Source organism: Drosophila mauritiana, chromosome 3L (assembly GCF_004382145.1).
Source record: "Drosophila mauritiana strain mau12 chromosome 3L, ASM438214v1, whole genome shotgun sequence".
In the NCBI taxonomy this organism is placed as follows: Eukaryota; Metazoa; Arthropoda; class Insecta; order Diptera; family Drosophilidae; genus Drosophila; species Drosophila mauritiana.
The window spans coordinates 2,961,641-2,973,253 of record NC_046669.1 but is presented as its reverse complement, the minus strand read 5'-3'; the positions used below and the strand labels follow the sequence as shown (position 1 = coordinate 2,973,253).

The following is an 11,613-nucleotide window of genomic DNA, read 5'->3' as shown; positions in this document are numbered from 1 at the left end:
AGTCAAGTCCTCACATTCGATTCTTGTCTAATCCTCGTTCTGTTGACCCTCTTACGATTTAATGCTTACAACTTACATTCGTACGTGTAATATTTATATGCATCGTTAAATGATAACTATACCTAATGCATATATAATAAAGATACTTCTTAATAAACAAAATCAAACTTTTTTTACTTGGGGGCAACAGCGTATTTTAGCTGGAAGCATTGATCATAAATTGTTGTAGAAATACACACAGTTTATTTAACAGTGCTCAATTAGTAACGTTTTTCATAGTGTTTTTGACTAACATACTTGCGTCATATAGTTCTTTACAATCCTTGTAAAATTTATGTTTATACCTAAAAATAATGATTTGAAATATGGTAATTTGTGGCTTCTATTCGTGGTCGTCCTCTTCCATCCCCTGATACTTGTTGCGCACAAGGGCGGCAATGAATTCGCGGGGATTCTTCTTGAAGTTCTTGTCCTTGATGAGCTTCTCGAAGGACTTGACGGTGTTGACCATTTCAGTGCGTTTCTTCCGAATCTTCTCGTTGGCACTCAGCCGGACCTCTGGTTCTGCGAGGGCTGCCTGCTCCGAGACATCCTTTTGCTTGGTCTTAACCAGCTTGTAGATGTCCTGCAGCGAGGGTAGGGCATCCCGCAGTGATTTTAGATCTCCGAAGACCTTGGTCTTCTCGTTATTCTTGCGCTCCTCCTTGCGTTCCTTACGCGTTTCGGCGAATCGCTTGAGCAGCTTCTTGTGTTTCGCCTCGGATTTCTCCTTCTTGGTGGTCGTCTTCTTGGGCGTAAGGGTCTTGTGAAGCAGCCGATCCTCGCGCTGCTTGGCCTTCATGTCCTGCGCCTTCTGCTTGGCCGCCCCCACCACGCTTTTCGCCTTGGCCCTCACATTTTTCTTCGTCTTTGCCATTCTACTGCGATTTCTGGCCCAACAAAATCAAAATAAAAACAAACGTGCAGCGTGCTAAGCCCCAACATCAGTGTCACCACACTCGATATGGTTAGCGACAGCAATAGCAGTTCTTCGTTATCGGTTATCGGCGGCAAGCCGATTGTTGGTTAATATATTTGAAATTTATTTTATTTTGAAGTTATTATTAAACTTATATTATCAATATTCATTAGCCAGTACATAAAAATGTATGTAATAAACAATTCAGCATTTTATTTACCAACTACCTAGCCTTCTAAGTGACTAATGAATAACAAACATCAAAGACAAACAATAAAAGTTTAACCTAATACCAGTCACTAAAACGGGCAATCGTCCGGCTCCATTTGTCCATCCGGTTGGCAATGGTTTCGTACTCCTTGGCACGCGGTTCGAAGACGCGCTCCACTTGCCGGAAACGTTTGAGATCCTCCACATCGCGCCAGATTCCGTGATTGATGCCCGCCATGAACGTGGCGCCCATGATGCTGCTCTCCGCATTCTCCGCCCGCTCCACCCTCAGTCGGCTGAGATCCGCCAGGAATTGGCACACGAAGTCGTTGCGGGAGACGCCGCCATCAACCCTGAAATAGATGCATGTATGTGCATTATAATATTGGTTAAGACGGCTAAGATAGATATATAGAAATACCTAATCTTATGAAGCTTCTGAGAGGTCTCCTTCTCAGCGGCCTCGATCAGCTGCACCAGACGAAACACTATGCTCTCTAGCAGAGCCCGCACCATGTGGGCCTTGGTGGTGGACGGAGTGAGGCCAATAAAGCCACTTGCTGACCGATAATCGTTGACCGGGGGCTGTCAAAGATAAGATGGGGATTAGGTAATCTTGAGCCAGTTGCAAGTGCTTGAAAAAAACATACCCCCAGGCCACTGAAGGCGGGCATGAAGAACACATCGTTCGTATCTGGAACTGACTGTGCAATATCTGAGGTATTCGCTGGACTATCGAAGAGCTCGCACGATTGCGCCCAAGTGACCACGGTGCCAAAGTCATGGGATGCTCCCTCAATGCAGTAGACGGCTCCCTGCTGCCTGGTTGGTTTCTTGAACTGCCAGGCCACCAGGGGATACATGCCAGAGATGGCAGCCTGACAACGATCGCCTGTGACCAGATTTAGGAACGCACCCGTACCCATTGTGACCTTGACGTCGTTCTTCTGGAAACATTGGGAGCCCCAAATGGCTGCCGTTTGGTCACTCAAAGAGGCAGCAATGGGTATCTCTGTGTTGGCCCAATCCGGACCGAAGGCAGTGGGATGCACATGCCCAAATCCCTTGTAGCCATTGTCCACCACACGCGGCAGGATTTTTGACTGCAATGGAAGCAAATGAATGAAAATCGAGCCTTCAGGAGGATATAGCCAACTCACATTGATGCCGAATAGCCAGCTTATAAGCGGCGACCAGCTGAGCGTGAAGGGATCGTACAAACCCGTCGCCGTACTCGAGGTCACATCGGTTATGTGCTCCACATCCTTATCGCTACTGCTGCCAGTTCTTAGCTTGTGTAGGATCCACGAGTCGAGAAGCTCCACACGTGCTTTCTTCTGCATCAGAGCCTGCTTCAACTTCTTGTTGTTCATTATCTCGAAGAGTAGCCTTGGTGTAACCTGGCCATTCATCAGCTTGAGGACGCTGCCGGCGAGGAATCGTGACTGACGGGTGAGCAGGAACAGGGCATACGAGAACCAGTTCATAGAGCTCTTCGTCCAGCTGGCATTCCACTGGTCGACCAGCTCGTCGGCGCGCAGATCCTTCCAGGTGATGAAATTGTGATAGTACTCGCCACTGCGATGATCCCACGTGAGAAAGGTGCAGCGCTGCGTGCAGATGGTCAGGCAAGTGATGTCCGGTGGTGTCAGTTTAGCATCTGGAAATAACATCAAAGGTAAGTTCAAGCTTATCTCAGATTCACAATCGTGTTGCACTAGAAAATTCAATAACTATGAATAATTAATCTCAAATGTAATTATATCTGTGCCCAAATTCAGCTGTAGCTCACTTATTTTTGGAGTGGCTCACACATAAGCCTTTAATTAATATATTTAACGATGTATTAAACCTGTTGGGGGTTTTAGAGATCCGCGATACTCACTTTTCACTGCCTGCGTTATAACGCCAACGATTTTGCGCCACAAGCTCTCGGGTTCGATTTCGAAATGGCCCGGCTGCGGGTTCAGTAGCTCCACCTAATTGCGCCAAAGGTCGTAAAGGTTTTGCTTAATTAACTTTGCACCGCGGGTCACTTGAAGATCGAATCACTTACAGCATCCACCGCCGATCCCCGAACCTCGCATTGTTCGTCCAGAACGAAGCTCCGCACGCAGGTGGTGCCCACATCCAGGGCGAGTATGAAAGCGGGTGAGCCTGGGCATGAGTCCTCCGCACACTGGGAATCCTTGGCTGCTCCTGCTGGCTTAGCTGATACTTTTGGAGGCGCCGACATGTTTCCCAGCGCACGCTTCGTCGATCACTGGCTTTGGGACGCTGTTGCGCCGAACTGGCGGGGCGACTTATACATTTCGCTACTGCCGCGGTTAGTGCTATTGTTATTTTTATTCCGGGGAGCTCTCATAGTGCGCGATTCAGATTTCCTTATCAAGTGCTCGACTTTTGTTTTTGTTTCGTCTCCAGATGATAACACAACTGGTTATCCAGGGCTGCCACCTGCTCGCGCCAGCTGCAAGTCAATTAGCTCGAAAGTAGCTAGAAACTAAATATGATGCCAATCTAAACAATCAGATTGTAGGCTACCCATTTCAAAACATTAAATAAGCATCTACTTTCAAGGGTTGTTATATGGGTTTAGTTTAATTCCTGATATAATTGCAGCATCCCGTTAACACATAAATATTCCTTCACTGATGCCCAGCGTAGTGGCAACTCTGATTGGCGCCAATTTCAAATCATCAAAACCAAAACAATCTTTTGATAAGAGCTACCACCACGAATCTCAGGATTATGATTTTTATCAAAAGGTAGCGATAAGTCCTCTAAAATTAGAGCACTATCAACGCAAAACGATTACTCACGTGTGCGGCCCAACACCGATCTAATCTTGGCGTCGCTTTTTTTTTTTAACAACTTTATTTGCTGTACACATAGACACTTGCATATATATTATGTATATATATATAGGTACGAATTCAGGTATATAGATACTACACATACAAGATAAACCTTTATCTAAAATAGTTAGCATTGTACTAATAGTTGTGGTGTCCAATAGAATACGCTTTACAATCAACTTGTTAAACACATCGATTTACAGATAGAGTACTGTACTGGATAAAAGCTCTCAGAAGCCTCCTTGCAAACTTAGGTACTGGTTTCGGTTCTCTTTGGAGATATGTCTACGCCTAGCAGAAGCTTCGTCGGATGCTGGTTTCGAGGCGGAAGCCTTACATGTCCGTTGGCAGGATGTCGGGGATGAGGTACTGGCACAGCTCCACCTCGTCCGCCACAAACTTCACCTTCTTGGCCGTATTGTCGTCCAACAGCACGCGAATGGCCGGCCAAATGGTGGAGAACAGACCGGGCGAGTTGATGATCAGACAGACACCCAGGCGCTCCGGAAAGTGCTTGCCCAGCAGCCAGATGAGATTCTGCACTAGCTGGTAGTCCATGCAACTGGTGCTGAACTCGGCCAGATCGAAGACAATGCACAGGCGGTCGGTGACCTCCTCGAAGCACTTCTTGCACGCCTCCTCCAAATTGTAGACGATGAAGCGCGTCAGCTCGTCGATGTCCCGCTCCGAGCTGTGGTTCTTGGCCGGAATGTAAATCACCGGACGGCCGATGCAGTCGCGGTGGCGCAGCAGGCGGGCCTTCTTGTCCAGCTGGCTGCGGTCCATCTCGGACAGCTTGTCCACGCCGTACGTCTCGCGCCACTTGTTGGTCTTCAGAATGGCCTGTAAAAGGAAAACAGTGTTCGTACTACTATTTATAGCCATATGTAGTCATAGCCAATGCTATGAAAGTATCTGAAATCCCTTTGGGGTATTGAATATTTCATATCATTTTCATATGGCCCATTATATGGATGATGATATCATAAGCTGTCCATTGGTTTATATCCATAAAAGGAATTAAATCTGGCATTGCATTACTTAATCAGAGCTCAAAGGGGCTAATTAAGGGGGAAATTAGTTTGAGACCTGGTGAAAGGTTATTCAAAACTGAGGTTTCTGAGATTTTCAGATAGTGGTTATTATTGGGCCCTATTTTCGAACGACTCACCTGAAATGCGTCATCTGTGGTCTTAAAGGCGCGCAGATAGCGGCGCAGCGAAAAGTCATTGTGATACTGCTTCGGATCCGCCTCCACAATCAATTTCATGCGCTCCTTGAGATCCTTGAAGTCCTGCTCGTTAATTGGCGCCAGCTCCTCGGACGACATATTGCAGAGCACGAATCGCTTCCTGAGCGGAATGCAGACTGGGATTCCGTGCTGGAGAGTCGCGGACTGGAATCGGAATGTGCTGACACTATGTGAAATGCAAGCAGCTCTGTTTATTTTTCCTCGGTTATGTTTTTTCACAAACGGAACGAATTTGTTTTATTCTTTTTTTCCGACCAGTGTGACCGGATGAAACTCTCTAAAAGCTGTCATTTGCGTTCCACAAAAATATTAGATGCAAGCACGAAATACCGAAAAATTACCGTTATTGGTTGGAACCGTTACATTTCAATAAAAGCTTTAATTGATAATATACTTTAGAAAATAATATATAAAAGTAAATATTAAATTGAAGAAAACAATTTAAACAAAGCTGAAATAAAAGTTAATGTTTTCATTTTATTTCAAGCTCAAAGATTTTATTTAGACTTTCTATAAAGATGTTATATTCTTAACTTCCTACTTTAAAATAGGGAATTGTAAATGATTTAGCTCTTTGCACTGTTACTTTCTAAGATTTTCGAATTCATGAAGATTTATTTGTAATCATCTTTAAACGTTTTGAATAAATATCTCATTTCGTTACACAGTTTTCAAAAAAAGAACAAAATAAATAAGACTTTCATCACTATTTTGAACAGCCGAGATAAAAATAAATTCACGTGCAGTTTATATGGCACACGTTTTATAAACAAACATGTTAGATATTTCGTAAATAGCTGTTATTGTGTTCAAAATGTTAACAATACATGATTGGTTGGCAGAAGCAGGCCACAAAAAACACGAAATATGTAGAATGCACAACTCTCTCATGTCGGCCACCTGGGACCCTAAGTATTAGCTACAAATGCAGAGATTCCTAAATTGAGATTTCTATTGCTTGATGGTCTTTAGTAAGCTCCTCCTACTTGGGCACCATGACGCGGGCTATGCCCGGCAGAACCTCAGCTTGGAGGGGCCCGAATTCGACGCGCTCGCCGTCGACCGTGATGATGCCGTGATTGTCGTAGGGCTCCAGGCGGAATGCTCGCACTGGCAGCACCTTCACATGGTCGTCGTGCGCCTCCGGCAGGTGGGTGCCGGAGCTCATGTTGTAGAGGAAGCTCAGCAGGTGCGGGCGGCTGATGCCGGCGCGTATGAGGATCAGGTAAATGGTGCCATCGTTCAGCTGGGCCTTGGGCGCAAAGTGGCAGTCGATGCCGAGATGGGTCTGGTACACGGCGTGCATCATGACGAACTCGCCCTCCTCTACCAGCCAACCCTGATCCTCTGACAGCGGTTCGCTCAGGTCCGGCAGCTCGCTCGCCGGACCGTAGTTCTGCTGCCTGTTTTCCAGCGAGGCGGCCGCCAGGCCGGCGAACTCGCTCTCATCCGCCAGACTGTGGTAGATGCTCTCCGATATGGAATAGTAGAAGCTGCGCCGCGATCCCCCCGACAACCAGCTGTCGCACCTCGAGCGGAACGACTGATTGATGGACGTCTCCAGGGAGATCACGTCCGCAAACTCCTGTGGCAGGTACTCGGCACTGGAATGATAGATGGGCGCCGGCCCATTTAGCATGTCGATGTGCGTGTTGCAGCTACGGCTGCTCTGCATTCTCCGCTGGGCAGCATAGCCGGTAGCGCTATGGGTTGAGGACACCTCATGGTCCGTTAGCAGATAACTGATCCGGCCGTTGTAGGTGCGCAAATTCACCAGACGGTAGAGGGTCCACACGGTGAAGCGCTGGTAGCCCAACACCCGAATGCGCTCGCTCTCGATGTCCACGTCCGAGATCAGACCCCAGCCGATGGACAGGAAGGAGTAGAGGGAGCGACTCTGCAGCTGCACGCGGACCACGTCCATGGGTGAACTGCGTCCACTGATTACGGTCAGAGCAGCTCCTAGCACTGGCTTGCTGAAGTATGGTTCGCTGGGGAGAAAGGTATCAAGTGAATAGGTTTCAACACAAGCCTGATAATATGGTTTGCGAATATGGTTTGAAAGTCTATAAACATTGTTTTCTATTACCCTTTTTATACTCTTTTATCGGGAAGTTGAGCTATAAATGAACATAAAGCAATAGGAAATTATGGCAATACAAATATGATTTCTAAGCTCAATGATATGCCACTAAATGTTAAACGAAATTAGGGCAATTACTTAACGATATGGAAAGTTTGTTCTAGTCTGACGTCAATTTAACTTCAAGGGGATATCCCCACTTGCAAAACAGAAAAACTATTTGACACGATAAGACAACTACTTTTGCTATTGCTCAGAATGTAATCTAATAATGGAAAAGCCATTAAGGAAAACTATTTTCTGGAAAACTGCATGTCTAGACGCTGGAGGGATTGTTTTACACGAAATATGAAGATCCACATAAGTCAATAGGGTTCTTCCAAATGAAACTTGAAAAAAAAGGTAACATACTTGTAACAATGGGCAATGGAGCGGGCCAATCCGTTCCCGGAGCCGCAAGGAATGATTCCCAGTGCCAGATGAGGCAGGACGTGGGCCCAGTCCTGGCGCTGCAGCAGTCCATTGACTATCTCGTGGAAGAGACCGTCTCCGCCGACAGCCACCACGCAGCACCAGGCGTCCAAGCACCTGGTGCTCAAAAACTCGATGGCGAAGTTGGAATGCTTGGTTACATACAGGTCGTAGGGCACCTCGGCCTCGTTGAGCACCGGCGTCACATGCATGTTGAAGACCTCACGAGCGTCACCGGAACCGGACTTGGGATTTAATAGCACCAGCACTCGACGGCGTCGCTCATCCACTGTCGGCGCCACAAAGATCTCCTCCAACGTGCGATGCAGCTGCCAGCGAAGGGATCTGTACCAACGATCCGCCTCCCTCATGTTGTCCTCGAAGGTGTCGAACGATCTGAAGCGCAGAGTGAGCACCGTTCGCTCGCGGTGCAACTCCGACCGCAGGCTCCTCTTCTTCAGAACATAGGCAAACACGTAGAGAAACGCGCTGACATCGCCGCCATCCGACGGGATACTATCCCGGCTATTGGTGCTGCATTTGCTTGGTGTGGTGGCAGGGCGATGGTGATCGCCGGACGCCGAGATGGCTGGCGAATTGGGATTACCGGAGCTGCACGCACAGGCGCCCGACATCGCCAAGCGCCGGCTCTTCTTGGGCCGCATGCAGCGGGCACCCACAATGTCCGAGATGCGGACATGCTGCTCCTTAACAATGCTACCGCCCGGCGACTCCCGCTGCAGGGTGAATCCTGTGGCGTCCAGGCGCACCCGAAATACGTGGCTGCCCTTCTTGCGCTGGCTCGTGTAGAAGGTGTCGCTCACGTCGTGGCCCTCATCCGCATCCTCCGCCCCCCGGGGCGTGGCCCTGGAACTGGCCGAGCTCGGACTGGTGGTCTTATCAAGAGATTCGCTCATTTCGACTGGAGATTCGGCTGCCAAGCAGCATGTTTCAGGTCTTTTGTGTCCAGGCTTTTATGGCTCGCTTATCATCCAATCATGGCCGCAGTGTTACCGTCGGTCGCAGTGGCGAATATACCAACTGGCACAAAGAAAACTTAAAATCTTTGGAACTTAAGGAGGCTAGCTTAAAGAAAACCGTTATTCATTAAATTACTTATTTCGAAACTATTACAATACAGTGCAATTAATTCAGAAAAACGTCAGCCTATAACGAATTTAACCTGGAACTGCATTGAGTTTTGAAAGCCTTTGTTTTCTTCCATATTTGAATAAATACCAAAATATATGATAGTATATTTCGTACGGTGGATTTGTGCTGATTTTTCGGCTTTCGCAACGCGGTCACGCTGCATTCAGTGTTTTGTGAACTGTTCAAGAATCCGATCCGAATTTAATTGCTCGAAATAACGATGATGCAGATGAGCGAGTACAAGGTGCTCCCGCAGAATGCACCGCAGGACGAGAATGGCGCTGTGGTCCTGCAGCCGCAGGCGGCAAATGCCGGCAACAATGCCAACGGACCTGGTGCGTAGTGATGGACATATATGGATTAGTCCCACTGTTGAATTCCATCACTCGGATGGACCTAGTCGGTTGCGCGCGTCTGTGTGGGCGTGTGCGAAAGGCGGAAACGCCGTCGTCAACTTCTTGGCGTTTAGTACCGCAGCGGACAAGACAATAGCACCCCAATCTTCAAAAATATATTTAAAAGTGTCCTAAAACAATAATAATAAATGTGAAGTGATTCAAAGCTTAAATACAAGTCTATGGTAAAAACTCCTATCACTGGCCTTAATCGCCTGACCGCCATTGTAGCTATGCTAATTTCCCTTACCCATGCATAGATATAGGAAAAGCACTTTGTGCATATAGATAAATATAAATACATAGAGAGCTAATCCGGAACAACGCCCCATTGCAGAGAACTGGATGTCGATACCCGTGGGCATGCCCAACTGCCCGCAGGGACTGGAATACCTGACCGCCCTGGACCAGCTGCTCGTGTCGCAGAAGATCGAGAAACTGGAGCTGCTCACCGGCTTCGAGACGAAGAACCGCTTCAAGGTGAAGAACTCACTGGGCCAGAATGTGTACTTCGCGTACGAGGAGAGCGACTGCTGCACCCGCAACATGCTCGGCCGGTCGCGTCCCTTCGAGATGAAGATCCTGGACAATTTCCAAAACGAGGTGCTCCACCTGTACCGGCCCTTCAAGTGTGACATCCTCTGCTGCTTCCCCAGCTGCATGAACGCCGTAGAGGTGTCGGCGCCGCCCGGCCAGGTGATCGGAAGCGTGGAGCAGATCTGCACCTTCCTGCGGCCCAAGTTCAACATCAAGAACACATTCGGCGACATCGTCCTGCAGATCGAGGGACCCGTCTGTCCATGCAAGTGCTTCAGCGATACCAACTTCAAGGTCAGTACGCAGCCAACAAGTGGTTATTCGTGGCTCTCGATCTCGATTCCCAATGCCCAAACAAGTGTATACACACACAGCAGCGGTCAGCGGATTAGCTATAAAATTGTCGGAGCACAGATGGTCTCCATCAGTCGAGGTCGAAGTTTATAAAATTCCCAAATGAACAGTATCAGGCTTCCGCTTAATTGCTTTCTTAATTGTTAAACATTTATAAGTGGCTATATACATATATTTGTGGTTTTGGTAAATGCCTTATTCTAGAAAATTATGATCACACAACAGCGCTCGAATTAATAGCACACAAATAAGTTTACATTTTCATTTAAATATGTTATTAAACATTAGATGTAGATAAGACCTCAATCAATTTATAGCAAAAATCTATGAGCCCTTTTTGCTGACCGCTGCTGTGCTCGTATAGAAGTACATGGACTGCAATCCGAGGCAGTGACGTCATGGTTAGCCATGCCTGACTGTCCAGAGCGAGTCAATTAATTGCGATGCCGCGAACTGCGAACCGATTAATGCGAAACGCAAACATCTCTCGCCCCTTTAACCGCGCACAGGTATTGAGCGCCAACAACGAGGAGATCGGCAAAATCAGCAAACAATGGTCCGGACTGGGAAGGGAGCTGTTCACCGATGCGGACTACTTCAGCGTCACCTTCCCCCTGAATCTGGATGTTCGCATGAAGGCGCTCATATTCGCAGCGCTCTTTTTGATTGTGAGTATATCAGTTTTGAGTATATCGACATATATATCGCAAAGTGAAATATAACATATGCCATATACACTCGTTTCCCTCTATTGACTTGTGCTGATTTGTGTTTGTGTTTATTCCAGGACGCGGTTTACTACGAGCAGTAGGCTGTGGATGAATCGAATTATAAAAGGAACAAACGCCCAAACATTATAATCGCCGACTGCTTTTTGGTTCGACGTGTTGCATCGTCATAGCTCTAAGAACTTTTTAACCCCTTATTTGATTAACATTTCCGGGAATCTGAACAGTGCAACGCTTTGATCGATACGGAATCTCCCCAGCAAAGGAATCTCCCGCACAACTTGGATCTGAACCGCAGTTGCACCTTCGTTATTTTATGAACCTCGGTTTTGGCATTTAAAGCTCACCACAATGAAGCACATACTGACAAACGCACAATACAGACTACACACGAAGAATCAGACGAGAACGAGTGCCTTATGACGTCCTAGTTGTTATTGTCGTCGCCCCCGTCCCGTTCCCCCAGATTTATATACCTCGACAGACCTAGCTTTGTTGTACGCAAAGGTCGGAGCACAGGATTACTTAACTGCAACCATGGCGTACCTAACTAATTTACTATTATCTATTACCTACTACATATTACATATAACATATTTTTGTATGAAACTAATT

The 11,613-nt window shown here is 47.2% G+C and overlaps 5 protein-coding genes across 5 annotated transcripts; 1 reads left to right on the top strand and 4 right to left on the bottom strand.

The window, feature by feature from the left end:
• Positions 1-26: 26 nt before the first annotated feature.
• On the bottom strand, positions 27-993 carry LOC117139634. Its single transcript, XM_033302093.1, has one exon. The coding sequence runs from the start codon at positions 914-916 to the stop codon at positions 383-385; it is 534 nt and encodes a 177-aa protein (XP_033157984.1). The 5' UTR covers positions 917-993; the 3' UTR covers positions 27-382.
• Positions 994-1,147: 154 nt separating this feature from the next.
• On the bottom strand, positions 1,148-3,603 carry LOC117141302 (putative glycerol kinase 5). Its single transcript, XM_033304682.1, has 6 exons — positions 3,225-3,603; positions 3,054-3,147; positions 2,329-2,828; positions 1,819-2,271; positions 1,590-1,753; positions 1,148-1,521 (listed from the first exon to the last, which is right to left on the bottom strand). Exons 1-6 carry the CDS (start codon positions 3,402-3,404, stop codon positions 1,245-1,247), a joined length of 1,668 nt encoding a protein of 555 aa, XP_033160573.1. The 5' UTR covers positions 3,405-3,603; the 3' UTR covers positions 1,148-1,244.
• Positions 3,604-4,046: 443 nt separating this feature from the next.
• LOC117141461 (CRAL-TRIO domain-containing protein C3H8.02) lies at positions 4,047-5,563 on the bottom strand. Its single transcript, XM_033304917.1, has 2 exons — positions 5,198-5,563; positions 4,047-4,869 (listed from the first exon to the last, which is right to left on the bottom strand). The coding sequence occupies exons 1-2, from the start codon at positions 5,354-5,356 to the stop codon at positions 4,360-4,362; spliced, it is 669 nt and encodes a 222-aa protein (XP_033160808.1). The 5' UTR covers positions 5,357-5,563; the 3' UTR covers positions 4,047-4,359.
• A 172-nt stretch (positions 5,564-5,735) lies between these two features.
• LOC117139518 (sphingosine kinase 2) lies at positions 5,736-8,865 on the bottom strand. Its single transcript, XM_033301879.1, has 2 exons — positions 7,773-8,865; positions 5,736-7,269 (listed from the first exon to the last, which is right to left on the bottom strand). Exons 1-2 carry the CDS (start codon positions 8,747-8,749, stop codon positions 6,261-6,263), a joined length of 1,986 nt encoding a protein of 661 aa, XP_033157770.1. The 5' UTR covers positions 8,750-8,865; the 3' UTR covers positions 5,736-6,260.
• Positions 8,866-9,137: 272 nt separating this feature from the next.
• Positions 9,138-11,611, top strand: LOC117139519 (phospholipid scramblase 1). The gene is made up of 4 exons (XM_033301880.1): positions 9,138-9,319; positions 9,717-10,210; positions 10,780-10,938; positions 11,058-11,611. The coding sequence occupies exons 1-4, from the start codon at positions 9,205-9,207 to the stop codon at positions 11,079-11,081; spliced, it is 792 nt and encodes a 263-aa protein (XP_033157771.1). The 5' UTR covers positions 9,138-9,204; the 3' UTR covers positions 11,082-11,611.
• Positions 11,612-11,613: the final 2 nt, after the last annotated feature.

Bases quoted from the DNA above. Each gene is read 5' to 3' on its own strand.
- LOC117139634 (XM_033302093.1), bottom strand. From the start codon at position 916: ATGGCAAAGACGAAGAAAAATGTGAGGGCCAAGGCGAAAAGCGTGGTG.
- LOC117141302 (XM_033304682.1), bottom strand. From the start codon at position 3,404: ATGTCGGCGCCTCCAAAAGTATCAGCTAAGCCAGCAGGAGCAGCCAAG. The intron at 3,148-3,224 runs GTAAGTGATTCG...TGGCGCAATTAG, and splicing joins GGGGATCGGCGGTGGATGCT to GTGGAGCTACTGAACCCGCA. The intron at 2,829-3,053 runs GTGAGTATCGCG...TGTTATTTCCAG, and splicing joins TATAACGCAGGCAGTGAAAA to ATGCTAAACTGACACCACCG.
- LOC117141461 (XM_033304917.1), bottom strand. From the start codon at position 5,356: ATGTCGTCCGAGGAGCTGGCGCCAATTAACGAGCAGGACTTCAAGGAT. The intron at 4,870-5,197 runs GTGAGTCGTTCG...TTCCTTTTACAG, and splicing joins CCACAGATGACGCATTTCAG to GCCATTCTGAAGACCAACAA.
- LOC117139518 (XM_033301879.1), bottom strand. From the start codon at position 8,749: ATGAGCGAATCTCTTGATAAGACCACCAGTCCGAGCTCGGCCAGTTCC. The intron at 7,270-7,772 runs GTATGTTACCTT...CTTTCTCCCCAG, and splicing joins TCCATTGCCCATTGTTACAA to CGAACCATACTTCAGCAAGC.
- LOC117139519 (XM_033301880.1), top strand. From the start codon at position 9,205: ATGATGCAGATGAGCGAGTACAAGGTGCTCCCGCAGAATGCACCGCAG. The intron at 9,320-9,716 runs GTGCGTAGTGAT...GCCCCATTGCAG, and splicing joins CAACAATGCCAACGGACCTG to AGAACTGGATGTCGATACCC. The intron at 10,211-10,779 runs GTCAGTACGCAG...AACCGCGCACAG, and splicing joins TCAGCGATACCAACTTCAAG to GTATTGAGCGCCAACAACGA.